We start from the raw sequence: 26,061 nt of genomic DNA, 5'->3' as shown, positions 1-26,061 counted from the left end.
TGAGGGTGGCGCTTTAACCCTCTCCTTTCACCGGACCTTTGGGTCAGGTGTATGCCTTCACTCCTGGCCATCTGTACAACATTGAGCACAATCTGCTTTCCTGAGTCTGTTCTGTACGTATTACCTAGAAAAAGGGCTTCTCTCGTTTCCTGCTTGGCTCTTTATTTAACCTCCTGGGATTTTTTTTTAACAGACTAGACGCTTGAAGAAAAGCTGCCATCCAAGAAGACGACATGCTTTCAGCAACCCCCCTGTATGGGAACGTTCACAGCTGGATGAACAGCGAGAGGGTCCGCATGTGTGGGATCAACGAAGACAGGTGAATGTGCCTGTCTGGCGGAGGCCCTGGGGAGAGCGCAAGTGTCTCCCCCCCCAGCCCTGAGCAGAGCCAAGGCCCCTCTCACCTTCTCACAGCCAGAGTGGGCCCAAAAGGGGTGGAGGAGAACGATCTCCCGCCTTGCTGGCAGCCCTTGATTTACAGTTTTAACAGGCAACCTGGCTCAGCGAAGCATTGCCGCCCTTTAAAAGATTAGCCCCTAAAGCGGCCTTTCAGTGCACTTTCGTCCTTAATTTATTATTTCATATTTATGAAGGAGAATTAATCCCAGTCTATATGCTGCTTTAACTCTAAATGTCAGGAGTGTGGGCCCAGGTGGATCGGCATTCGATGTGCTTTTAAAACAAATAGTTTGCTCAGTAATAACTGGGGAGCTGGCCACCCTTCACTTCATTTAAGCTCAGGGTTTCTCGGTGTCCTCTGCCGCTCATTCACTGAGGCCAATGGCTCCTGGTTTCAGTCACCTGACAGGTCTGTTATGCTTCCTAATCAGTAATTTTGGAGAGTGGAGTAGAGGCAGCTGAGCAGTAGATGATTTAAGCTGCTTTCTGGGGTAATGATGAAACTTTCTTCTGCTGCTTGTCAGCGATTTTATCCTGGGCATTCGGAAGTTGGCACCAGACGCTTTCTTTATCGATGCTCTCTGATACCAAGTCCCAGGGCAGCAACAGCAGCCTGGCACAGGTGTGCGGCTTCCTCTGGAGCCTGGAGCAGCCGACATTTGTATGATATTAGTATATATCCCCCATCATTTTGATAAAGGCAGTCAAATATGGCTTTGTTACCACCATGGGAACCAGTTACAGAGGACATGGTACCTAACTTTGGAGGAAAGTTTTAAAAGTCTGCCCTTGTGGGTGACAGAAGTGGATGATGTGGCCAGCCACTGGAGTCCAGTTTTATGTCCCTTGCTGTGGTCTTTGGCCATTGTATTACTTAATGTGTGTCCTCAGGTAGAGCTTACAAGGGTCACCTAGGACAGCAGAGCCCAGATTGGCCTACTTGGCCTACTTTTCTCTGGAGAAAAGATTATACTAGAGGAATGGTTGTGCCTAATTTCTGGCTTACCCAACTTGGGGTCATATTTGTGATTTCACGTCCCTATTGGCCTGCTTTTGTTTTTTGAGTCTCCATTTGGCAACGACTTTCAATATATACCATTGGGAAAGAATTTTTTTTAAGGGCAGTTGGGAGAATGGAGTTATTAGAAACTGGTCTGTTCTGGGGGTAATCTATGAAAGATAGATTAAGTGAAGAACGCTTTCATGAAGTTGGTGTGTCCTTTTAAATAGGAAAATTCCTGTAAATGATGGTGACACTTCAAAGGCCAGACTGGAACTAAGGGAAGAAAATCCCTTGAACCACAACGTGGTAAGAGATTAATGGCTTCTGTTGATGTGCTATCTGAATCTCAGTGATCTGTAATCAATCGTGCATTAATTTGCATACCATTAAAGGACTTTTCAGGGTGGGGCAGGAGTGTTTCAGGGAGGAGCTGAGTAGAAAGCCTCTGTCTGCTGCTGGACTAAGCCCTCACCTAAGCTCTTCCCACCTTGGGTCCTTGGCCAAGTACTCCTTTGGACATGCTTGCCATTTATGTCTGTGTCCCCTAGCGACTGGTGGGATATATGCTGCCTTTTCTTCGCTAAGCTACATGCCACATAAATGCTCCCAGCTGGATAAATTTCCAGCTTCCAAGTAGATCCTTAGGGTTTACCTTTCCGGTAAAATATGAAACAGAACCTTCTTCAGATACCAGGGAGAGGAAGTCAAAAGACACAACCACAGTTTGACCCATGGCCTCTTTATTGATTTAGAAACGAGACAGCTAAAGTCCTCTGTTCCTCCTGTCCCAGTGAAGATTGCTTCTTGTTATGTTAAATATATCCAGGAAAACATCAGTGAACACTGCCCCTGCCTCCAACCCAGCAGGCCTGGAGAGGCTTAGTGTAAGTTTTGGACCCTGTGAAGGTGGTGTTGGTAGTAGTGAAGTTGGTGTGTCTCAGTTGCCGCAAAGAATTCTTGCTGAGAAGGTGAATTTTCCAGAGTTAATAGATGATTGAATTAATGTATGGGTCTCAAGTCTAAAGGGATCAATGTTTTGTAGGCTTACAGGATACTAGTTGAACAGGTGAGAAGGTGGGCAGCAAAGGGTTTTAGATAAGTGGGGAAGCAGAGACTCTGAATCCTTTCCTTTTTAACTCTTTCTGCTCAGATGTTGAGGCTGGTGTCAATTTGAGCTAGTTTGCAGTTTCTCTTTGGGATGGGCTTAGCTGCTTTGAAGGAATGTCCTAAGTAACACCCATGTTCTTCTGCAAAGGTGGATGCAACCACGGCTCATCGGATCGATGGCCTTGCAGCGCTGAGCATGGACCGCACTGGCCTGATCCGAGAAGGGCTGCGTGTCCCAGGCAATATCGTCTATTCTAGCTTGTGTGGACTGGGCTCAGAGAAAGGTCGGGAGGCTGCCACAAGCACTCTAGGTGGTCTTGGGTTTTCTTCTGAAAGAAACCCAGAGGTACAGTTCAAACCGAATACACCTGAAACAGTAGAAGCCTCCGCTGTCTCTGGAAAACCCCCAAATGGCTTCAGTGCTATGTACAAAACACCACCTGGAATACAAAAAAGTGCTGTGCCCACAGCAGAAACACTGGGCTTGGACAGACCTGCCAGCGACAAACAGAGCCCTCTCAACATCAATGGTGCTAGTTACCTGCGGCTGCCCTGGGTCAATCCTTACATGGAGGGTGCCACGCCAGCCATCTACCCTTTTCTTGACTCGCCAAATAAGTATTCACTGAACATGTATAAGGCCTTGCTACCTCAGCAGTCCTACAGCTTGGCCCAGCCACTGTATTCTCCAGTCTGCACCAATGGGGAGCGCTTTCTATACTTGCCGCCACCTCACTATGTTAGTCCTCACATCCCGTCATCCCTAGCTTCGCCCATGAGGCTCTCAACGCCTTCGGCCTCCCCAGCCATCCCACCTCTGGTCCACTGCACAGACAAAAGCCTGCCCTGGAAGATGGGCGTCAGTCCTGGGAACCCTGTTGATTCCCACACCTATCCTCACATCCAGAACAGTAAACAGCCTAGGGTGCCCTCTGCCAAGCCAGTTACCAGTGGCCTGCCAGGGGACGCAGCTCTCCTGTTGCCACCCTCGCCTCGGCCTTCACCCCGAGTCCACCTTCCCTCTCAGCCCACTGCAGACACCTACTCCGAATTCCACAAGCATTATGCCAGGATCTCCACCTCGCCTTCCATCACCCTGTCAAAGCCATACATGACGGTTAGCAGCGAGTTTCCTGTGGCCAGGCTCTCCAACAGCAAGTATACAAAGGCTCCGGAAGGGGCTGAAAGTGCGCAGCCACTTTCCGGGCACACTCGGAAAACGGTGAGTCAAGACAGGAAAGATGGCGGTTCACCTCCTCTTTTGGAGAAGCAGACGATTACCAAAGACGTCACTGATAAGCCACTGGACTTATCTTCTAAAGTGGTGGATGTAGATGCTTCCAAAGCTGAGCACATGAAAAAGATGGCTCCCACAGTTCTGGTTCACAGCAGAGCTGGAAGTGGCCTAGTGCTCTCCGGAAGTGAGATTCCGAAAGAAACCTTATCTCCTCCAGGAAATGGCTGTGCTATCTATAGATCTGAAATCATTAGCACAGCTCCCTCATCCTGGGTGGTGCCTGGGCCAAGTCCCAACGAAGAGAACAATGGCAAAAGCATGCCACTGAAAAACAAGGCCTTGGACTGGGCAATACCACAGCAGCGGAGCTCTTCGTGTCCCCGCATGGGCGGCACAGATGCCATGGTCACTAATGTTTCAGGGGCAGTGTCCAGCACGGGCCGCCCAGCCTCTGCATCGCCAGCCCCAAATGCCAATGCAGATGGCAACAAGACCAGCAGGAGCTCCATGGACACCACACCATCTGTCATTCAGCACGTGGGCCAGCCCCCAACCACGCCTGCCAAGCACAGCGGTGGCACCAGCAGCAAGGGCACCAAAGCCAGTAACCCAGAACCGAGCTTCAAAGCAAGCGAGAATGGCCTCCCACCAAGCTCAATATTTCTCTCTCCAAATGAGGCGTTCAGATCCCCACCAATTCCCTACCCTAGGAGTTACCTCCCTTACCCAGCACCTGAGGGCATCGCTATAAGTCCTCTCTCCTTACATGGCAAGGGACCTGTCTACCCTCACCCAGTTTTATTGCCCAATGGCAGTCTCTTTCCTGGGCACCTTGCCCCCAAGCCTGGACTGCCCTACGGGCTGCCCACGGGCCGGCCAGAGTTTGTGACCTACCAAGACGCTCTGGGGTTGGGCATGGTGCATCCCATGTTGATACCTCACACTCCCATAGAGATCACGAAAGAGGAGAAACCCGAGCGGAGGTCCCGGTCCCATGAGAGACCCCGCTATGAGGACCCAACCCTCCGGAACCGCTTTTCTGAGATGTTGGAAGCTAGCAACACTAAGTTACATCCAGATGTCCCCAGCGACAAGAACCTAAAGCCGAGCTCCAGCTGGAATCAAGGGAAAACTGTTGTCAAAAGTGACAAGCTTGTCTATGTAGACCTCCTTCGAGAAGAGTCAGATGCTAAAACTGATGCAAACGTGTCCAAACCTGGCTTTGGAGCTGAGAGTGTTGGCCAGAGCTCTGAGCCCACCAAGCCCTCGACTGACCCAGCCCTGCAGCCACACCGTGATTTCATCACCCTTAGAGAGGAGTTGGGGCGCATCAATGACTTCCACGAAGCCTATACTTTCAAACAGGCTCCGGGCCAATCAGTCTTCAGCCTAAGCAAGGAAAATGTTCCAGCAGGAACCAACAAAGAGAACCTAGGGATGCCAGTTTCCACTTCATTCCTGGAGCCAACTCTGGGGAGCGATGGCCCTGCTGTAACTTTTGGTAAAACCCAAGAGGATCCCAAACCATTTTGTGTGGGCGGTGCCCCACCGAGTGTGGACATCACCCCCACCTATACCAAAGATGGAACTGATGAGGCAGAATCAAATGATGGCAAAGTGCTGAAACCGAAGCCATCTAAGCTGGCAAAGAGAATCGCCAACTCCGCTGGTTACGTGGGTGACAGATTCAAGTGTGTCACTACTGAACTGTATGCAGATTCCAGTCAGCTCAGCCGGGAGCAGCGGGCATTGCAGGTGAGCCCCCCACTTGAATTTCAGTAATGTTACCAGTTGTCAGTTTTTTTTTTAATGTGTAAAGAGGACTGGGGGAATATAGTAGGGCAGGACACTGGGCAGATTTGGTTAATGAAGCTTATGGTAATTTAAATGTATGAAATGTGGCCAGTAAGGGGATGTGAGTGGTAGCACTTAGGTTCATGTGTCTGGTTATTTTAAGTTACTCTGTAGATTTTAAGAGAACTTCATTCGATTGCTGATAATGTAAGTTTTAATTATTGTGAAGGCTATCTAAAGACTGCATGATGTTTACCTATCAATTGCTTTGATTTCTCTGCCGTTATTGTATGTTAACAAATATACCTAGAAGTGCTGCTTAGAATGCCTTACGTGATACTTGGTGGAGGTGTGTAGCAGCCGCATGTCTGTGGGATTCGCGCAATTTTTTCAAATCAAAAAAAAAAAAAAAAAAGTTTTATTGTTTAAAGGAATAGAGTATGTATTTAACTTGCTAGTGAATGATAGATGTTGTATAGGAATTTCCTTAAGATATTTTACTTTTTAATTAAAAGATAAATAAAGCCAAATTGTTTTGCAATGTTAAGAAAAAAATTTAGTTTATGCTTATAAAAATGGATGAAGTTATCTAAATGATCCATTGAGTGCCCATTTTAATTACATAGATGGAAGGATTACAAGAGGACAGTATTTTATGTCTACCCGCTGCTTACTGTGAGGTCAGTTCTTCAAATTTTTATTACTAGAATCTTACATAAACCTTTTGAGTTAAATTTCATTTCCAAATATACAAAGGGAAGTTTGTGGGCCATGGTCGTCTTTATTCATTGTGCATTTTGTTTTCTTTTCTGTTGTGTTTTTGTTTTGTTTTCTTTGCGTTGTGTTTTTGTTTTGTTTTATTTACCTTCAAAAGAGAATGTCTGTCTCTATGCAATAGTGTATGTATGGATATATATACACACCGCATATATATCTATACATGTGGCTTTATGAATAAAGAATGTGTGATTACTTACATATAGATACTCTTAAATTTTTATTTGTTAAACTTTAAAATACCTCGGTTGTATCATAAATTGTGGTTGGTTTTGGGCAAACTTTTCTTTGAAAATACTTTCCTTTAAGGTAAGGCAAATGAAATAGCTTTTATGGTAAGGTGTTTTTTTTCCCATCTCCATTCTCTTTCTAGCGTGCAATGATGCGCTTCTCAGAGTTGGAGATGAAAGAGAGAGAGGGTAGCCACCCAACAACCAAAGACTCCGAGGTGTGCAAATTCAGCCCTGCCGAGTGGGAAAGGTTGAAAGGAAATCAGGACAAAAAGCCAAAGTCGGTCGCCCTGGAGGAGGCCATTGCCGACCAGAACGACAATGAGAGATGTGAGTAAACCCAAGTGGCTTGTTTGTGGTACCACGTTGGTGAAAATGGGGTGACTATTCCCAGAGCTGAAGGAGGTGAAAGGAAGTAATGCACTTATCATGGCCCAATGTCCAGTTGGCAGCTACTCGGAGAAACAGGCCAGTCTTGGCCATCCATGGAAGGAAGGGCTGATTGTCCTTTGGAACATTGTGGCATCCAGGAATGAGGCACTTATGAAAGATTATTTCCTGGAACACATCTCCTTTTCTAGGGAAATACTAATAGTCTAATACAATATAGCAGAGGAATGGCAGTGGGAGACTAAGTATAAGAGTGGTACATCTATGTTCTATTTTGTAGCAGGTGTAGATAACGTTTTTTGCTTTTTTTTGTTTGCTTTGTTTTGTTTTTTTGTTTTGTTTTTTTGTTTTGTTTTTTTTTTGTTTTGTTTTGTTTTGTTTTGTAGCAGTGGAATGACACTTCCAGCCCTAGGTGGTTGGTCCCCACCCCCCAAAGTGACAATCTCGTCTGGAATGGAGAATACTTGTATTCTCCCTCCAAAGGCAGAAGTTTTGTTTAAATGGGATGAAGGATGATGAAGGCACAGTAAAGATAGGCATAATTATTTTCTCTGGTGGGTTTGTTTGTCATCATTGGGAGTCAACACAATCCAAGGGAATTGTATAAATGAAGGGATTCTTCCCACCAGACAGGGTGTATTATGTTTTGGAGGCAATATGTAGATAGAAAGCTCATGTTTTCCTCAAGTCACTCTTCAGTCCCAATAGCTGGTCTCCTGCTGTGGTGGGCTTTGGGATTTGCTGACAAGACTTCCCTGCCTGATAAGATGTGTTGGCCAAAAGTGGAAAAGGTCTTTTTCCTTGTTTCTTAAATGTGTGCACATTTGAGGCCTGTAGCACGTTCCAGCTCTCAGAAACCTTGTTGGTGATAGTAAATTAGGGCGTCTGGATGAATGTTCAAAACCCTACTGAGACAGGACTGTTGGGGATGATGGGTGCATTTGTGAGCTCTGTGCCATTGGTCGTCATAGCTTTGACCTTCCCATGCACACTTAGTTCATTGGTGCCTAATGGAGTTTGGGAGAATTTATGGTCCGAAAGAGCATGTTTCTCGCTGCCTAGAGCACAGTCTCCTGCTCCTCCCCTTCCCCTAGCTCATCCTTGGAGTCAAACAAGGGCCCATGGCCAGGATTCTGGGTAGGCCACAACCAGGACCAGTTTGTTCTATATTAGTCTTGAAGAAGGAAGTTTCTGTTGCTAGTCAGTGGCGGCCTCACCTGAATGGCAGAGATTCTTGATGTGCCTGAAGTAAAGGTGTCCTTATACCTCCACCTCACTGGATTGATACGGGAAAAAGGAGGGTCCAGGCCGCTTTTGAGTAAAGCAGCAAAGAAAGCTTTCTTCCTCGCTGATAATAACAGCAGGCATGTATCCCTTCTCTTCTGAGGTGCCTCAGAATGCCAGCTCTTTGGGAGACCTGGAGACCTGGTACAAGTGGGCAAGGTCAATGGGTAGGTGCTTCCCTGAGGAGCAGGGAACTGCCTGCAAGGGAGAATCCCTCTCTTTTCTGGGTGGACGATGAGGAAGGCTGGAGGAAGGGAGCAGAAAGTTAGCCAGCCTCAAGTCTTCTTTCTCTGCCTCTGATTTTTCAGTAACATGGCCAGACCTTGGGTTACCCATGCCCTTCACATCTCTGGCCTCACCCCAGCCTTCCTCTGAGAGAAGTTTGTGTCCTTACCCATCTTTCCCACTGAAGGAAAGAGATGAGAACTTAGTGTAGCTGGTGAGGAGCAGGGTCTGAGCCCTAGATGATTCAGGAAGACTTTCCCCAAGTCCCTCCAAGCTCAGACCAATGAGGTCTGTTGCTGGAGCATTTATGACATGGTCCGACGAGCAATAAATGGCCAGCGAAAGCAAGACAAGGGTTGGGGAAGGTAAGAGGCTCGGTTTTAAAGATTAGGGAACAGAGGAGGTAAGTCGCCATCCCCAGTTTTCTGTTGCTTGTGGTTGGTTAAGAGGAGGAATCTAGAGGAGCCATTGTCCTTTCTGTCACCTTATCTAGGGGACAGCAAGGGCTGGATCCATTCAGCTGCAAATTAATGGGCTTTCTTGTCCTTTTGGCCCTTGTGTCTTGAGCCCACATGGGCTTGGGCCCTGCTCCACACTGCTTCCCTTTTCAGGTTCTCTTCTTGTGAGTGTCAGTGTAGCCGAGAGCTGAGCTCTAAGTACATGGGAGCTGGGGCAGGTAGGGGTCACAAAGAGGGGTACAGGATGCCTTCCAGACATCTTGCCTCTTCCAAGGCAGCCCTCTGCTCCTGGAGGCACCAGGAGCTTTCTAAGACAGCATCTCGTTGGGAGGGGCTTGCTTAAGAAAAGTGAATTAATTTGAAAACACAGTGGCCAGGATTTTCATTTATTCTTTGTGATAATAGGGGTGGCTGAGTGAAATTTTTATTTTAGAAATTGAATAAATGAACCAGGAGGCTCCTCAAACTTGGAAATTTATTAATAGGAACTATCAGTGGCATTCTGAAGATGGAATGACTGTCTCGAACATAGAATGACTATCTCCCTTGCCAGCTACTTGGATGGGGGCAGACCCAGGACTTACTCAGTGGCAATGCCTGGGGAGGAACTGAAAGAAACCTGAGTCAAAAGGCTTTATGAAAGTTCTTAACTAAGGAGACTTCTATTCTGTCCAAGCACCTACATGTTTTATAAACTCGTTTGAGTTTGGAACAGAGATTGCCCCTGCTTCTTCTGTTAACCTTTACTGGAGGTGCTATAGTTATCTGCAGAGGAGAGACTTTCAGTTATGGATAACCCTCCAACCTTGTTTAGGGCTCACTGGGCATGGCTTACCCATGGTGAGGGTGCTTTGTTGCCATGGTGACTTGTAAATGTTGCCATGGTGATGCTTCTGTGAAGTAATGCTGTGGCATAACCATGATAAATTATGGGATGTATGTGCTGAGTCATATGACTGTGCTACAGGGATCGAGTGTTAAAACATGAACGACCTGGCCACAGTCACGTCTGCTTAGATTGAGTGACCAAGGGCACATGGCTTCCCACTTTTAGAAGGGCCGAAAGTAGCAACGATGGCAGAACATGATGGTTAGGACCCTGTTCATTCATCTCCATCTCCTTTGCCCCCAAGGGTAATCATGGGAGTTGTGGTTGGGATAGCCTCATTGAGGAGCTCCAAGTCTGGTGTGCAGGAATGTGACCTGGAGTCTCCCCTATAACTGGTGGCCATGTGTATCTTGGGCAGTTAGGATGGGTGTTCTTCAGGATTCTTACTAGCCTAAGTAAGGTATTGGAGGTGTCACTGAGGGAAATTGAGATCTTTGTCCTGAGAGACTTGGGGGCTGGGGAAAGGGTGGATGGAACTAGTTTGGGAGAAGATCTTCAGGTGAGGTGACATGGGGAAGAAAACAGCTAAGCTCTCTGTGGGTGGGAAATTTCAGTTTGGGGTGAGGTATCACAGAGATGATACTGTGGGGTCTCTGGGGACAAGGCAGGAGTGGACTGTCTGGAAGGTGAGGCACAAGAGTGCCATCCCTGGCTGAGCAGGAATGGCAGGCAGATGTGTGGTGCACTCCCCGTTCTGGCAGGTGAAGGGGCACTCTCAGCACCTAGGCAGCTTTATCAGATGGGAAGCCTAGAGGAGACGGAAAGGACTCGCCTTATAGGGTGCTCTCGTTCAACAAGGAGCAGGGAAATGTCCCCAGTCAGTCATTGCCTGCCAACACCTGTGAAATAAATCATCTTACATCTTCCAGGTGGTTTTCTGTGGTGGGCAATGTGGGCCCTGTAGCAAAAGGTCAGGTGGTTGAGATAGAAAGTAATTTCACTATTGAGAAGGAAGTTTGTCATTAAGGGGAAACTTATCTCCCTGAGGAAAGTGCCTATTTAGGCAGGATTGGGACTGTAACAAACTCAGATGACTACGAGACCTGGAGCTAAAACATAAAATGTGGAAGTAATTTTTAATCTAATTGGGAGACATCCCAGGTACGCGTAGAGGTAGCAGGGCAGTGCAGCCCCATTCAGGGCAGGGCCCTACACCAGGCCGAGCTGCTGCCTGATTGTGACTCTGGGAGGCACTCTGTCATAATCACCTAGTCACCTCTGCTTTCAAACCACCTGGTTTGAACCATCTTTCCTACCTAAAATTAATTCTAGAATTGCAATGGTAGTTTATAAGATAGCCCTTATATTTGGACACACTAATTCCCCAGCCCCTCCCACGGGGCTTTCAGGGACAGCTGATTGGACAAGAGAATTCAAATAATATAACTAGGAGGGCTCACATCCCTCACATACATATGGGGGCTGAAATTCCAGCTGGTCTGAGAGTCTTGGTGTCCTTTTGTTAAAGCCGTTTCTCCCGACTTTCTCTTTTGCCGGTTAGGCCAAATTTTATGAAGCCCACCCCAGGAGGTGGCTTGCAGTAATATTTCCCACTTTACAACTGAAGGGGGCCAAGTTGTAAAGTGGTGCTGTTACTGCCAGAGCTGTTAAGAGGGTCATAGAGCAGCCGGAGTGAGAGTTGCAGCCACTTTCTCTACAGGCCAGAGGTTTGGGTGAGCTACGGATTTCCTCTGGCTGCTACCAGCTTTGTGTTGAGGCGCTGCTATGATGAAAGACCTGCACGGTTTGGGCACATCCATCAATCCTTTGCAAGAGTAGACATGGCACTGTCTGTCCCACCTTAGGATGCCCTCTGAGAGGAGGTGAATGGGCTCCTTCCACCATTAAGAGCACAGGCTAGCCAAGGCCAGGGAGACACTTGTCTCCACAGCTGACTGCCACTCAGTGCTGGGAATGCCCCCAAGAGAACACTGACCAGTGGACCAACGTGGCTGGTCTGAAGGTGAGGGGTGATAATGTGAAGTGGACTCTGGGGAAAGGAGGAGGAATGGCATCGGCATATGTGGAGCGTGTTTATGATTTTATCTGCAAATGGATTTGGGCAGCTTTACTTAGCTCAGTGTTACCAAAATACCAAGTTCCTTCTGGTGATATGCAAGGTCATCTTGTGGGAACATCTGGATGTCACCTCGATGGCTATGGAATTATTTGTATATTAGAAAAAATGCGAGCAGCAAAGCAGTCAATGAGCTATTTCTTAGGTTAGACCAAAAGCAGGGAGAGATGTTGGGCTGAGGCAATTTAAGGAAAGACCCCAAGTGGACATCACATTGAGCAGCAGGAGCAGAAGTGGCACAGGTGGTATTCGAGTGAGCAGTTTAGCAAGTGCTGGCCTAGCATATAAAAGACATACCTGATGGTGAAGGGGGCAGTTTCTTGTCTTTGGAATGTCTTTAGATGCTTGCATGTGAGGGAAGGCACGAAGGAGTGCCAGGTGGAGTGACTTCGTCCTTGTAGGTATGCGTGGTGTTACTGAAGTGACAGGATCTCAAGGGCTTTCCTCCTGGACAAGAAACGGGAGCAGCCCCTTAGTTGTGATGGTATGCTTTTCCCCTCCGCAGATGTGCAAAAGAGGACAGAGGGATGTACAGTGATCAGGTTGAGTTCTTTAACATTACCCCTGACCCTGTGTGTGCATCACACTTCTCTTTCCAGTGTCCTTGGACTTCCAGCTTCCTTGCCTCCCAATACTCTCCCCCATCCCTGTTCTTTTGTCATCTCACCTGTTGCCCAAGTGAACATTGGTATTATCCTTTCTGTAGATGATGTTTAGGTGATATTAGGTCTCATTATTACACCATCCTTTTACTTCAAAATAATGACCTCAACCAATGTTAACAGAGAGGGTCAGCCCTGGCTTGGTTGGATCTTGCTGCTACGGGGTCACCCATCCTCTGGGAAAGGACCCCGGAGGGGGAACCTGAGCACCATCCAAGTTAACCGACTGGGATGTAGCAGGCAGGAAGGTCTTTCATCTTATACTTAAAAAAAAAAGTGTCGATGCCTCATATCCTTAATTCTCTCATGCCCCAACTCTAAAAAGGTAGAAATAAAAAGTTGTGACACACACCCTACTGACTGCTTTTACCACCTGATTGTCTTCAGCTGCCCTTCCTGTGGGTTGTTCTATTTCTGAGGGGTTTGTGCTTTCAGTGTGTGAGGCCCCCAGTGACAACAGAAAGGTCCGTTGGTAGCAAATTACCTTAGGCATGGAGGGCCCCGCCTGCTTCCCAGATCCTGCCTTCTTGTGGTGACCTTTGAGCCTTCATTTTTGTGTTACTGTTCCTCACCCCACCCCCTTACCAGGTGAATATAGTGGTGGAAACAAACATGACCCCTTTGAAACCTCGGAGGACAAAGACTTGCCCATGGAGAAGTACTTCATGGACAGGCAGCCTGTGATTGAGCCACCCACAGAGCAGGTGGCCATGGACATGCCACACAGCCCTACCCTACGGCTGGACAGAAAGCGCAAAGTCTCAGGTGACAGCACCCACACTGAGACCACTGTGGAAGAGCTGCCAGAGGACCCTCTGTTGAAAGCCAAACGGAGACGCGTCTCCAAAGGTGAGCTTGGTCTGCTTTAGATGCCTGCTTGGCCACAGGTGGACTGGCTTGCCTCCACTCTCACTGCAGGGTCCCTGGGGAAGTCGCAGGGTGGTGCATTGGATGTTTCCAGTCCCACCCTAGAGCCCTGGGGAAGCCGCTCACACCTCCCTCCCCCAAAGCCAGAGGCAGGAAAGATCTTTTGGCCGGGAAGATGGCCAAAGATAAATAGGCCCCTCCCAAGACTTGGTGAGAAGCTGTAGCAGAGACAGTGACACACCCCCTCCCCTCCCCACCCCATTAGTAATGCATAAGACAATTTGTTCCCCCCCCAGGGGGCTTTTTGATTAATTTGTAGTTATTTCTCCATTAGATGACTGGCCTGAGAGGGAAATGACAAACAATTCCTCTAACCACTTAGAAGACCCACATTATAATGAGCTGACCAACCTGAAGGTGTGCATTGAATTAACAGGGCTCCATCCTAAAAAACAACGCCACTTGCTGCACCTTAGAGAACGGTGGGAGCAGCAGGTGTCAGCAGCAGAGAGCAAACCTGGCCGGCAGGGCAGGAAGGAAGTGACCCAGGCGGTTCAGCCTGAGGTCACTGCCCAGGGCAATAACATCTCCGAAGAGAAACCCAGCAGGAAAAGGGCAGAGACCAAAGGCAACAGAAGCTGGTTGGAAGAGTCTCTCAAGTCCAGTGACAATGAACAAGGTACGGTGAGGCCACTCCATGACAGCCTGCCCCACTCCTGGAGACTGGGTCACTCGCCCTCTGTGGGAAAGGACCCTTGCGGAGACCTGAGTGCCATAGAAGTTGACCGAGGTAGTGGGCAGGGAGTTCTTTCATGATGTCATTACAGTCTCCATACTTCCTTCTGGAATGTACAGTGAGGAACACAGCTGAGAGGAAGGAGCTTGACCTCCTGGGGTGCTTCTTACCCAGCTTATGGCTGGGCAGGAAGTTTGGGTGACCCCAGGGGCTTGCCAGTTTACTTACTCCACCTTCACGCTGCATCTGGTCACCAAGTCATAAGTACCCAGGCCCAGTGGAGTGGAGATGATAAAGCACAATGGTCTGGCTTCTACCCTCTTGTCCCAGGCCTTTGAAGAAACTTGCCACTTGGCATTTTGTGGGTTAACCTATTTGCTGTTTGAATGTGGGGTAATTAAAATATTAATGCCTGGAAAACATAATTGGTATATCTTTAGAAACTGAAGCTACTCTAGTGATCAGTGCTAACAATGAGCTTTTCTCTCTGCACGGGCTACAACTGTGTAACGCCTGCTTTTTCTCCCCCTCCCCAACCCCCACCACCCCTCAGTTTGAGCACACTATGTTCTCGGGCTCTCCGCCCATGAAGAGCCTTTCATCCACCAATGCAAGCGGCAAAAAGCAGACTCAGCCAAGCTGCACACCAGCCTCGAGGCCGCCTGCCAAACATCAGAAAATTAAAGAAAGCCAGAAGACAGATGTGCTGTGCACAGACGAAGAAGAGGATTGCCAGGCTGCCTCCCTGCTGCAAAAATACACCGACACCAGCGAGAAACCATCCGGGAAGAGACTGTGTAAAACCAAGCATTTGATCCCCCAGGAGCCCAGGCGGGGCTTGTCGCTTACGGGAGACTACTACGTGGAGAATGCTGATGGCAAGGTACCTCTGGCCCCTCACTCCCCCCTGGGCCTGGACATGCACATCTTGCCTGCCTGCTGCTCTGCTTCTGGGGACAAAGTTTTCCTTTTCTTGGACTCCTCCCCCAAATGTCACTCCCCTTTCCTACAGGGCACATCTCTTGGGTAGCGGTGAAGTTTCAAACTAGTAAGAATGAAACCCTTGGCCCCAATCCCCTCCCACAAACAAAGGAAAGGAAAAAGGGCCTCCTTCTGCTTGGGTGTGTACCTCGGGGAAGAGGTGGCTATGGAAGGTGGCCTTAAATGTGTGCACTGCCTGGTTTTGTGATAGGTGACTGTCCGGAGATTCCGAAAGCGGCCTGAGCCCAGTTCCGACTATGATCTGTCACCAGCCAAGCAGGACCAGAAGCCCTTTGACCGTTTGCAACAACTGCTACCAGCTTCCCAGTCTTCGCAGCTGCCATGCTCGAGCTCCCCTCCAGAGACCACCCAGTCGCGCCCGATGCCCCCAGAAGCACGGAGACTTATTGTCAATAAGAATGCCGGTGAGACCCTCCTGCAGCGTGCCGCCCGGCTTGGCTATGAGGTGAGTGTCTTTGGGGGTGCCCTGAATCCAGAAACTACAGGCTACTACTATTCCTTGAGGTTTGAGGGGGATACAGGGCAGGGGAGGCGATGGGACTCAGAGCCTGGCCCCCTCCACATCAGGGTGCTTGGCTGGGTATCCCACAGGATGTTTGCGTTAACCCCACTCTACAGCTGTCTCTTTGGTGGCTTTTGTTCAATCGCAGTGTGAAAAGAAAGGCCTCTCTGATGTTCAGTTCGTGTTCAGGCAGGTAGGCTGCTTGGCATCCTCCGATCTTGCTCACTTATCTCTGATATAAAATCTGACATAACCCAACGCTTGACGACTGGGGGAATTTTAAAGAGCCCCTTTGGATTCTGATTAGCGAGAGGGAGAGAAATTGTTAGCTCTATTTTGAGTTGTGGGCAGACAATGTCTGTGTTGGTAGGGGTTGGTGGGGAGGACCTGAGCAGTCTCTAAGAGGGCAAGGGAGCCCAGTGCTGAGGAGGGAGACAGCTCAGGCTTTTCCCCAAACTCGCTGCCCTCGCCTGCGTATCTCTACCCAGCATTGCTGATGACAATAGCCTATATTGCTGTAGCAATATAGATGGAAAGATAGCTTATATCTTTCTAAGCCTGTATGATCCAAAGTAACTCATTTCACCTTTTCCACATCTCTGTGTGGTAATAACTGGGATTATCCCGCTTTTAGGTGAGAAAACTGAGCCCCAGAAGGGTTAAATGACAACTTGTACAGGTAACCATCCAGTAGTCTGGCTCCAAAGCCCAGCCCCCACTCCTCACCCACCCCACTCCTCTCTCGGACTGGCTCACATTGGAATTGCCCTTTGTACGGTTCCAAACCTCTGTGAGATAGATTACTCCCTCTGCCCTGTGCAGCTCCCCCACCACGCTTGTCAGTTGAAATTGTGATGTAATAGCCTACAAGGCAAAGGCGTTTTTTAATGCTGGCATCAGCCCTCTGGGAGTTGAATGGTGAAAATAAAATGCCGCTCAGCAGGCAGAGTGTGGAGGTGTGGATGAGTGCCGGGGTGGCAGGACTCATGCTGGCACGGGCTTGGCTGAGGGCTCACAGGATTTGTCCGGAGCCCTGGCTCCCAGAGCTTGGCCAGCACCATGCTGCTGTTCATTGTGCAGTGAACCCTTCCTGGTGTGACTACCTCTACTCCCAGCCTACCCCTGAGGCATGACTGTGTAGGTAGGAAGTTAGAAGCACTAGCACTTTCTTAGTTTGGGGGTATTTTTGATTGTTGGTTGTATGTGCTGTTTGTATCAACATGGCCCTTCCGGAGATCTCTGAATTACCTGGAGAGAACTCTGAAAGAACTGGTAGTTAACCCATGAAATCCAAGTGGCAGCTAGTTGGCTTCTGGTGAGCTGAAAGCAGTAGAACCTAGATCAGTGTTGATGTTGCAGGTGACACTGAGCTAGACTCCACATGCCAAGCATTCGCTCTTTACTAGTCGTGATTGAGAAAATGGACTGTGTTTCCAGCAGACACTGGAGATGGGGGATGGGCAGGAGAGCAGCCTGCTCCACCTGCCATGGACTGCAGGATTCCTGGCCTTGCCTTTGATCTTCGCATCATTTCCACCAGTCACTCTTGGGACCCAGAGACCTCAAGATACCCTTGTTGGCTCTCTCAGGAAGTTTGATGGCACATGAAGCCTTGGGAATGTTTGTGTCAGGACAACTGCTTTGTTTTTTTTTTTTCCTTTCAAATGTAAATTTCAATATGTAAATTGCACAGATCACCAGTTATAGCACTGAGCATCTAACTACTAGATGAAAGCTTTCAACTTTGAACCCAACTTTCTAGGATTTCTTTGGGCAAAATTTAAAATGTTGGGATAATGGCTCGTCAGGAAATGTGGCAATCTAAATCTTTTAAAGTTGAAGGACAATTTGCTTAACCTGGTAAAGGGATAAAGGTATAGTTTGAATGTGCAAAGTCTGAGAAGAATTTCCTGAAGTTAGTCTTTCCAGTTGTTATTTTCTGCTTAGCTAAAGATACCATGTGCAGTAAAGAGGCTGTCTGAGCCTTATGTCATTAATCTGGTTCTTGAGGTTTAGAAACACCCTCTGTGTTAAATAGATGACTTGCATGGCCGGAGACACTCAAACCTTTCCCTCCCAGTAACAAAGCTTCTGTTTCTTAGGCTAAAAGGCCAGTGTGCAACCACATGCTTATGCGTTTAGTGGTGATGGTTAAATTTTCTATGAATTGAATAAATCATGTTTTTAAAAAAGTTAATGAGGCATTTAATTAATTAACAATGTCGGGTTTATGGCCTTTATGGTTACATTTTGTGGTTAATGGCATTCAGCTTATAGCTGCTTAACAGAGAACTGTCCAACAAAAACAGTTTGATTTTGTTTGGGAATGGGTGGGCTGCCCTTCAAACACTCCCATTTCTAGAGTAGAAAATAAACCAAGAAATGTATTGGGTAGACAGACTTGGCTGGCCTCTTAACCATTCCCTCCAACTGTTGATGACAGAGGTTGCCATCCATTTAGAAGCCAATCACCCTCTCAGCTAGGAGAAAGTAGTTAGCCCGCTTGACTCCAACAGAGAGGTCCTGTGGGATACTTGCCATGTCTGGATTGCATCCCTCTAGCTGAAGTCCTCTGGGGCCTTTTGAATCTTCCCATCTGCCCGGATACCAAAAGACTTGAGTTCTAGGTCTAGTACTTCATGTTAATTGAACTTGGGGTTTAACCTCTCTGGGCCTCAGTTTCTCCAAGTGTAGAATGAGAACAGTACCACTTTCCTTTCTGATATCTCATAGATTACTGTGGGATAACAGAAGACATACTCATTTCGGGAAATGAGAAGTGCAATGTAAATAGCGATATCAACATGAATGAGTTAGGACAGCCCGTGGCAAAATGTCTGACTTGGCTGTGGGTTACTACCACCTCTATTGCCATCCTCCAGGAAAAGAGTCGACTTACCCATCAGCTTTTCTGTCCTTTCATTTCTAGGTACCCTTGAATCAGCCCTAGTAGCGATGGAGGTTTCCAGGTGAAGGCCATAATTGTCAGCAAATAAACCCTTGGTTGACAGGACACCAGGCAGGCCGCCGGGACCTGGGTAAATTGATCTGTGCACAGCAGTCAGTGGTGCTCAGACCTGATCCCAGAGCCACGTGACGGGGCCTCTCCCTGGCTGGGGCATACAATTCATTAGCTTGCAGCCGTCCACTCGAGTCTGGCTAGTGAGGGCCTGCTAAAAGAGCAGCAGCTTCATGCGGTATCCTAGATACCAGGGCTCAGGGCAGGTGGCCTGGGAGCCCAGAGGATTGTGGGTTTTCTGGCAGGTTAGGATCCGAACGAAGAAACACATTTGTGGTTATGCCGTCTCTCTTCCTCCTCTTGTTTCAGAAGGGACCCGCTCCGGTGACCTGAAGCAACAGGGCACCGATGGCCAGATTTACCAGCATGCAACATTAGGTTCACAAGGGCGAGTATATGGAACATTCTAGTTAGCTCCCAAGTGAGTGGTCATCTGTGATTGACATGTCTTCGAAAAGATCATGAAAGGTTTTTCAGAACCCACCTCAACATCTATGGATAGCTAGAATGACCCTTGTTTTAGGTTTAACAGATGAGTTATTTAAGAGTTGTCACAGGGAGGTCTGCTCTGACCCTATCCAGCTCGCCCTGACCAAGTGGAGTATGTGTTGGACCACCTGCAGGCTCTGCCTATCCCAGCTCTCAGAACCTGACAGCTCTGCTGGGCATGACTTGTAGGAAAAGATTAAAATACGTTTTCTGGTGGCAAATGCCGTTCTGTGTGTTTGAAAACTTTCTTAGTCAACGCAATAAAATGTTGGAATAAGTTACTGCTCTGCTTCTGGGAGCATTTCACATTAATATATTCACATGCCAAAAGAGTAAGATTAATACGGTGATTCTAATGCGAACTGTTGACACAGAACACCTTCTGAGAAGGGGCAAGGGTGGACTTATTTAGTTCTTGAAATGTGTAGGTTACAGTATGTGGTATATTAGATCCCTGTCATTAACTTAAGTAAATATGAAAATGTTATATTGATTCTTCCTGAAGAGGGTAGAGGGTGGGGTTATTTGAAGCATTTTGTATCATTTCTTGGTGGTATGTGTGGTCCATAGAGAAAGCCTCTTTTTTACTCTAATTAACATACAAACAGGAACATTTGCGCCCCAGGTTCTGTTTTAGGGTCTTTACAGAGGTGTGAGGATCTAGCTAATCTGGGCATCTCTTTGTCTCTAAGTTGAGGAATGTTCTCTAGCTGGTTTAATGTCTATGTATCGGTTGTCCATACTTTTATCTAAACTTGTGTTGTCATCCACTACCACCTACTGAATGAGCTCATCAAGTGAGAGTGCCCTGTACTTGTCAATGTGCTATCTAAGATGTTAGCAGCCAGACTGTTTTATACTGGCCATGCCAGGCCCTGGGCTGAGGGCTTTTATAGCTATCTGATTGCATCCTCTCAGCTGCCCTATAGAGCCTCTTATTCTCCTGTCTCACAGAGGAAGAAATGGACACTTGGAGAAGTTCAAGGGTAACTGGCCCAGGGCCAGGCTACTAGGGCAGCAGAGCCAGGTTTCATATACAGTCACTAGCCTGCAGAGCCAGATGACACTGTCTCCATCACGAAGTCCTTCACACATGTTCTTGCCCCCTCACTAAGACATCCACTGCCTACCTGTGCCATAGTAGGCTCTCGAACCCAAGGATGTGTATGCCTTTGAAAGAGGGTACTGCCAAGCTATAGAGAGGCCACCCTTACAAAGTTCACGATGCGGTGGTCTGATGGCATTCCCCTTCCTGTCCCCACAGGAGGTGGTTTTATACTGTCTGGAGAATAAGATTTGTGATGTGAACCATCGAGACAACGCTGGATACTGTGCCCTGCATGAAGCTTGTGCTAGGGGGTGGTTGAACATCGTGCGACACCTTCTTGAATATGGCGCTGATGTCAACTGCAGTGCCCAGGATGGAACCAGGTCTGTGGTGGGTCTCGAAGTCAGCCTGGCCCTGCTGGGGCACAGGTAGTGAGTGATTCTCTGGGTATGCAGGGAGCCCCAGAAGGAAAGATAGAGAGTGACATGGAAGCACACTGATGGTGGAGTCCTCTAAAATGGAATCGGCCAGACATTTCTGGAAAATACAGATAAAACTTTGAAAGTTTGCAATGCTCCCGGGGACGAAAGTCCTTGAAAATGTTGAGCCTGCCTGAATTGGAAGTGTTGCCTTTTAAGACCCTGAACTCTTCATTAGTATCTATTAAATCAAAGCACAGCCCTTAAAATGTATGGGAGCTGACAGTTCCAGGAATCCAGACAGGGCCAACTGCCTCTGGCTTGGTAGGACCTGCCCTGTCCACCCACATCCCTAGGTCTGGCCCCTACCCTGTCCTTGACCTCGGTTCATGGGTCAAAGCCTGGGTCTGAGTCAGCCTGAGCATCTTCCCGGTTGTGTGGGTGGGGTGCTATGCCTTACCCAACAGTCATACCATTAGCAAAACAAATGTATTTGGTATAGTATGGTTTCCAAATAGTGTACCCTCACGATGGGACTTTGGGCAGCGTTTTGTGCCTCAGTCGACATTGGCGGGAGCGCTCTCTACCCTTATGAGAACTCCTCCCAGTGACTGGTTCTGGGCCTGAGGGTTGATCATTGCTCTCTAAGCTGTTGGGGTTTGGCTTTCAGGAGAGGTCCCACTTTGCACCTAGTTTATTTTTAAAAGAGTAGGCTTTCTTTTTTTTTTTAATGATATAACAATTGCTTATTGTATTGGTTTCCATAATGATGGTTTTTTTTTTCTTTGCAAGTTATCTTAGCTACTTCAGTTCATTGAATATGATTTCATTTTTGCTTGTGTTCCTTCATAGGCCCTGGATTAAGATAGATTTGCATTTGAGAATTAGGCCTGAAATATTCAGTAAAGAGGTGTTGCTTGACCTTGGGCCAGTCACTGTCTCAGGTTCCCTATCTGGAATGGCAGTGACCGTGCATGCCTCCTCGGTGAAATACTGCTGCTAAGAGGCTTGGCATACACACACCTAATTTTGCCTATTATTAGAGGCAAGCATTGTGTGCACAAGCTGAATTCCTCTCTGTATCTATCCTAGGCCTCTCCATGATGCTGTCGAGAACGATCATTTGGAAATTGTCCGCTTACTTCTTTCCTATGGTGCTGATCCTACTTTGGCTACATACTCAGGTAGAACCATCATGAAAATGACCCACAGCGAACTTATGGAAAAGTTTTTAACAGGTACGACAAAGTTCAAGAAATGATATTTAAACACCTAGATGGTGACTTCACACACTTCCTGGCCAAAGAATGCCACTAGCTCTTTGTTTACCTTAAGTTTCGCTTACTGGGAAAAGCAGTGTAAAGTTAGTCTATCAAAGAAGGAGATACACAATTCAAAGAGATACATACTTTTTTTTTTATGGTGACATTGGTTAACGAAGTCCAGTAAGTTTCAGCTGTACACTTTAACAGTAAGGGATATATATATTTACACTGTGTGTTCACTTCCCATAGTTAGATTTCTGTCACCACATATTTGATCCCCCTTACCCCGTCTACCTCCCCCTTCCCCCTACTCTCTGGTGATACATACTTTATTTTTGCCTTTGAGGGCTGAAACAGTTCCTAGCTTGCCAGTCTAGATTTTGTTTTGATGGGCTGGGGCGGTCCCTCCCTTGGGAGGGCAGGTGAGCAGCTATGTAGCTTTTGGTCAGATACAGCAGAGAACAGTGTGGAAAAGTGCACAAAGGGAGTATCATGGGGTGGACAAGAAGTGAGGTGCCCTCTAACTGCCAGCATTTGATTCTCACCAACGGGTTTTATCTTGTTTTTCTCTCTCCAGATTATTTAAATGACCTACAGGGTCGTAATGACGATGACTCCACTGGCTCTTGGGAGTTTTATGGCAGCTCTGTGTGTGGTGAGCTGAATTGTTCTTTTTAGTTCAGGGGAAGGTGAATGAGTTACAGAATATTTCTCTGGTGTGGGTGGGGTGTGGTGGGTGGTGGGTGCTGTAAGCAGGGTAGCTCAGTTGAGAAAGAATCTTTAAAGAGTCCTTTTTTGACAACGACTTAAGTCTTGCTGTGGCTTACTGATTTCTTTCTCTCTTCCTTGTTTGCCCTCCATTAGAACCAGATGATGAAAGCGGATATGATGTTTTAGCAAACCCCCCAGGGCCAGAGGACCAGGATGACGACGATGAGGCCTACAGTGATGTGTTTGAATTTGAATTTTCAGAAAGCCCCCTCTTACCATGCTATAACATCCAGGTGTCCGTCGCTCAGGGGTGAGTATGGTCATCATGTGGTTGAGGACTAGCTCAGATGTTCTTGGGGTGGCAGGAGTTAGAAATCCCTTGAAGCAGATGAGGATGGATGGGTGGGGTGAATGAATGCCTAAGTGTCTGTGAAATGCAGTAGATCTTTTCCAGAAACTGTGTACGTGGGATGGGGGTTAGGCCACAGCATAATATAACTGCTCCCATCAGAACACACCCCCAGAGCTCAAAAGACATTGAAGTCAGTGACTAGAATTTCACTAAGAGTCAGCAACGTGGATCTTTCAGTCACTAAACTCTTTGGGAAGGGTTTCTTCTTAGGAGCTTCCTCATAGGCCACCATAGGAGCCTTTCAAGGCACTTGAGGTCTACTGGACTATGTTGATAATATATCCTCTTCTTGTATAAGATTAGGAAAAGTATTATATGGCACCTGGGATCTTGTGTGTCATCATCAGATTTGGTTAGATCCAGTATGGCTCCTATGGTTGGGCCACTGTGCTCCTGTGACCAAGGCCTTGGGGTGTACATGTCAGGAGACTGTGTTCTGTGCTGTGTTGACCGCAGTGCTTAATGAGTAACATCCTCTTCTAAGGGCTCTGAGGCTATAAGCATGTATGTCATCACAGTGATATTTTATTAGTAATAGAAATCATGAACTGTAGCAAGGGTGTATGTAAGGAATGTAAAGTGTTCCTTCTCAAAAGCATTGAGGGCTGGGTGGGGGAGGCATGGGAAAGGAAAGGAAAGCCAGCCAGCCAGCCATCTGTGTTTATAATGCTCTATTCATGAGGGGAGGGGAAGAGGAGAGATCAAAGAGGAGCTTGCGATGACTATGGTTGGGATACAGACTGGCTTTCCCCAGTGACTAAAGCAGAGCACTCACTTGGAGAATGGTGACCTGAGTTGTGGCCAGAGCTGAGTGAGCAAGTTGTTACCTGTCGGTTTCCATCAGCACCAGCAGCACTGAGGGCAGCCTGTGATCCGTCTCATTCAGAGGTGTTGCTCCTGCTTCTGGCTAAGTTGATTGGTCCTCCCTAGATGGTCTCTTAATAAATCCAGATGAATCCAGAGTTTCCCACTGCTAGAAATAGATCCTGTCTTCTAGGTATGGTAAGAAATGGTAGGGAAAGTGGTGTCAAGGCAGAAGTAAATGGCCCTTGTTCTAACTAGGGACTAAGCCTATCGGAGTGGCATTTAAGAGTTGAGAGCACTTTTAATTTTGCCAGAAATTTGAACCACTTTCCTTTCTCTTTTGTAGGCCTCGAAACTGGCTGTTGCTTTCTGATGTGCTTAAGAAATTGAAAATGTCCTCCCGTATATTCCGCTGCAATTTCCCAAATGTGGAAATTGTCACCATTGCAGAGGCGGAGTTTTACCGGCAAGTTTCAGCAAGTCTCTTGTTCTCTTGCTCCAAAGACCTGGAAGCCTTTAACCCTGAGAGCAAGGAGCTCTTAGATCTGGTTGAATTCACTAGCGAGCTTCAGACTCTGCTGGGCTCGACCATGGAGTGGCTACACCCCAGCGACATGGTCTCGGATGACTACTGGTGAGCTCGCCAGGCCTGCCGTGTACAGTGTGTTATAGTGTTAATCCTTGTGCATATGTGTCATAATACGACTATTTCTGTAAAGAAAGGACACTATTACATATGAAAATATCTCTTCTTTATATAAGAGAAATGACTCCAGTCGGAAGGACTTAGAAACATGTTTTTTTTCTTTTTAAACTTTTAAGTCAGTTTTTATGAAGTTATTATAATGTTTCTTTACTTTTCAGTGCACACATGCTTTGGGATATGTTTGTTTTTACTTGGAACATTTGCGTTTTTTTCTTTTTTAAGGAAAAAAATGAGGAAAAGTTGCTCCACACTTTGGCTTACTTTCATACAAATCTCCAATGACAGAGGCCATAACTGTTTAGAGTGTGGTCAGAACAGTGGTTGGTTTGGGGGAGTGAATTCGGTGAAGGCACTTGGTGATGTTGTAATTTTGTTTTGTTTACAGAGTACCTGCTCGGGCCAGGTAAATGCTATTGGATGTGATCCAGTAGCGTGTAATATAAATTCAAACCATATCCACACACAACAACTAATTGTATGAAACTTTTATATCCTAATTTAAAAGCTGTGAAATTAGTTTTCACGCATCAAACCGGATTGTTTATATGTTTAAACATTTTATGCTCTTATTTAAAGAAGACTTTGAGCTATTTTTTTCTGTACCCTGTAAAATATTGAAAACTAACATAATATGTTGAGGTTGCTTGAAAATGTACATAAAACTAAAATTTTCTGAATTGTGTGTTTATGTTTGAAATCTGTGTTTTAACTTTGTAAGTAAATTCTCTGCCTTTGTATTTATATTTTACAAAAATTTTCTTAAAAGGCAATAAACCTGTTGAGGAAAGGAGAACATTGAAGTATGTTGTGTCCTATGTATTCCTAAAACATTGTTGTCACGGATTTTTTTAGAGTGATGTTGATGGTCATTTCCCCATAGATGACTTTAGGGCAATTTATAGTCTATGAACCAAAGCACACTGCGAGATTTCGGGGGAGTTACACTCAGAATATGATTTGGAATCCTGTCCTGAAAGCTCAATTTGTAAACACGTGTTTTGATGTCTCTCAGATCCTTATCTTCCCCATCTCCTTCAAAGCCCTGGTTGGCTTCTACATTGCCTTTGGCTTTGACAGACTAGTTGCTTCATCATGGCCAACCCTTTATCTTTAGGTAGGTTAAGTCCAAACTTGCTTGGCCTGATAGTCAAGGCCTGCCTGTACCTTTGATTACACTGCTCTTACTTTTTCTAACAGTATCCATGTCACTGTCAGTTGGCCCTCAATTTCTGTCCCACATCTTTTTATGCTCTTCCTTCATTGTAGAGGCTAGAAAGCTGAAAATTACTAGATTCCTTTGAGCTAGGAATCTGAATGCCTGTTCCGTTTGGAAGTCAGAGTGAGGTAGAGTCATCTTTCTGTTCTAGTGGCTGCTGATAAGAAAGGTTGGGGAGACACACTGACCAGTCGGAGTGACTAGACCAGCCTTCCAACATCGGATCTTCAGCTTCATGGATGATAGGTTGTGGCCAGAGCATTCTGATGCCTGGATGACAACCTCGGCAGATTACTCTTGAATCCAGTAATTCCAATGTTGTCCCTGACTCAT

General features: G+C 46.9%; 1 protein-coding gene across 14 annotated transcripts in view; it reads left to right on the top strand.

The window, feature by feature from the left end:
* The window catches only part of BCOR (BCL6 corepressor), a 111,924-nt gene extending 86,612 nt beyond the window's left edge, over window positions 1-25,312 (top strand). For 8 of the 14 annotated variants that reach the window (XM_039888376.1, XM_039888352.1, XM_039888360.1 and 5 more), the window contains 14 exons: window positions 194-319; window positions 1,630-1,708; window positions 2,658-5,501; window positions 6,167-6,220; window positions 6,691-6,877; window positions 13,121-13,381; window positions 13,734-14,083; window positions 14,695-15,018; window positions 15,328-15,582; window positions 20,412-20,578; window positions 21,707-21,852; window positions 22,457-22,534; window positions 22,744-22,900; window positions 24,153-25,312. In XM_039888376.1, the coding sequence (XP_039744310.1) occupies window positions 234-319; window positions 1,630-1,708; window positions 2,658-5,501; window positions 6,167-6,220; window positions 6,691-6,877; window positions 13,121-13,381; window positions 13,734-14,083; window positions 14,695-15,018; window positions 15,328-15,582; window positions 20,412-20,578; window positions 21,707-21,852; window positions 22,457-22,534; window positions 22,744-22,900; window positions 24,153-24,444 (5,280 nt within the window). In that variant the 5' untranslated portion in view covers window positions 194-233 and the 3' untranslated portion in view covers window positions 24,445-25,312. Of the gene's footprint in view, window positions 1-193; window positions 320-1,629; window positions 1,709-2,154; window positions 2,287-2,657; window positions 5,502-6,166; window positions 6,221-6,690; window positions 6,878-13,120; window positions 13,382-13,733; window positions 14,084-14,694; window positions 15,019-15,327; window positions 15,583-20,411; window positions 20,579-21,706; window positions 21,853-22,456; window positions 22,535-22,743; window positions 22,901-24,152 lie in introns of those variants that run through there. The other 6 variants (XM_039888431.1, XM_039888420.1, XM_039888450.1 and 3 more) reach the window with 4 other exon arrangements.
* The last annotated feature ends 749 nt before the right edge of the window (window positions 25,313-26,061 follow it).

The sequence above is a fragment of the Pteropus medius genome, unplaced genomic scaffold, assembly GCF_902729225.1.
Source record: "Pteropus medius unplaced genomic scaffold, Ma_sr-lr_union100, whole genome shotgun sequence".
NCBI classification, from domain to species: Eukaryota; Metazoa; Chordata; class Mammalia; order Chiroptera; family Pteropodidae; genus Pteropus; species Pteropus medius.
The sequence above is the reverse complement of the archived record's forward strand: the minus strand, read 5'-3'. Positions and strand labels throughout refer to the sequence as shown.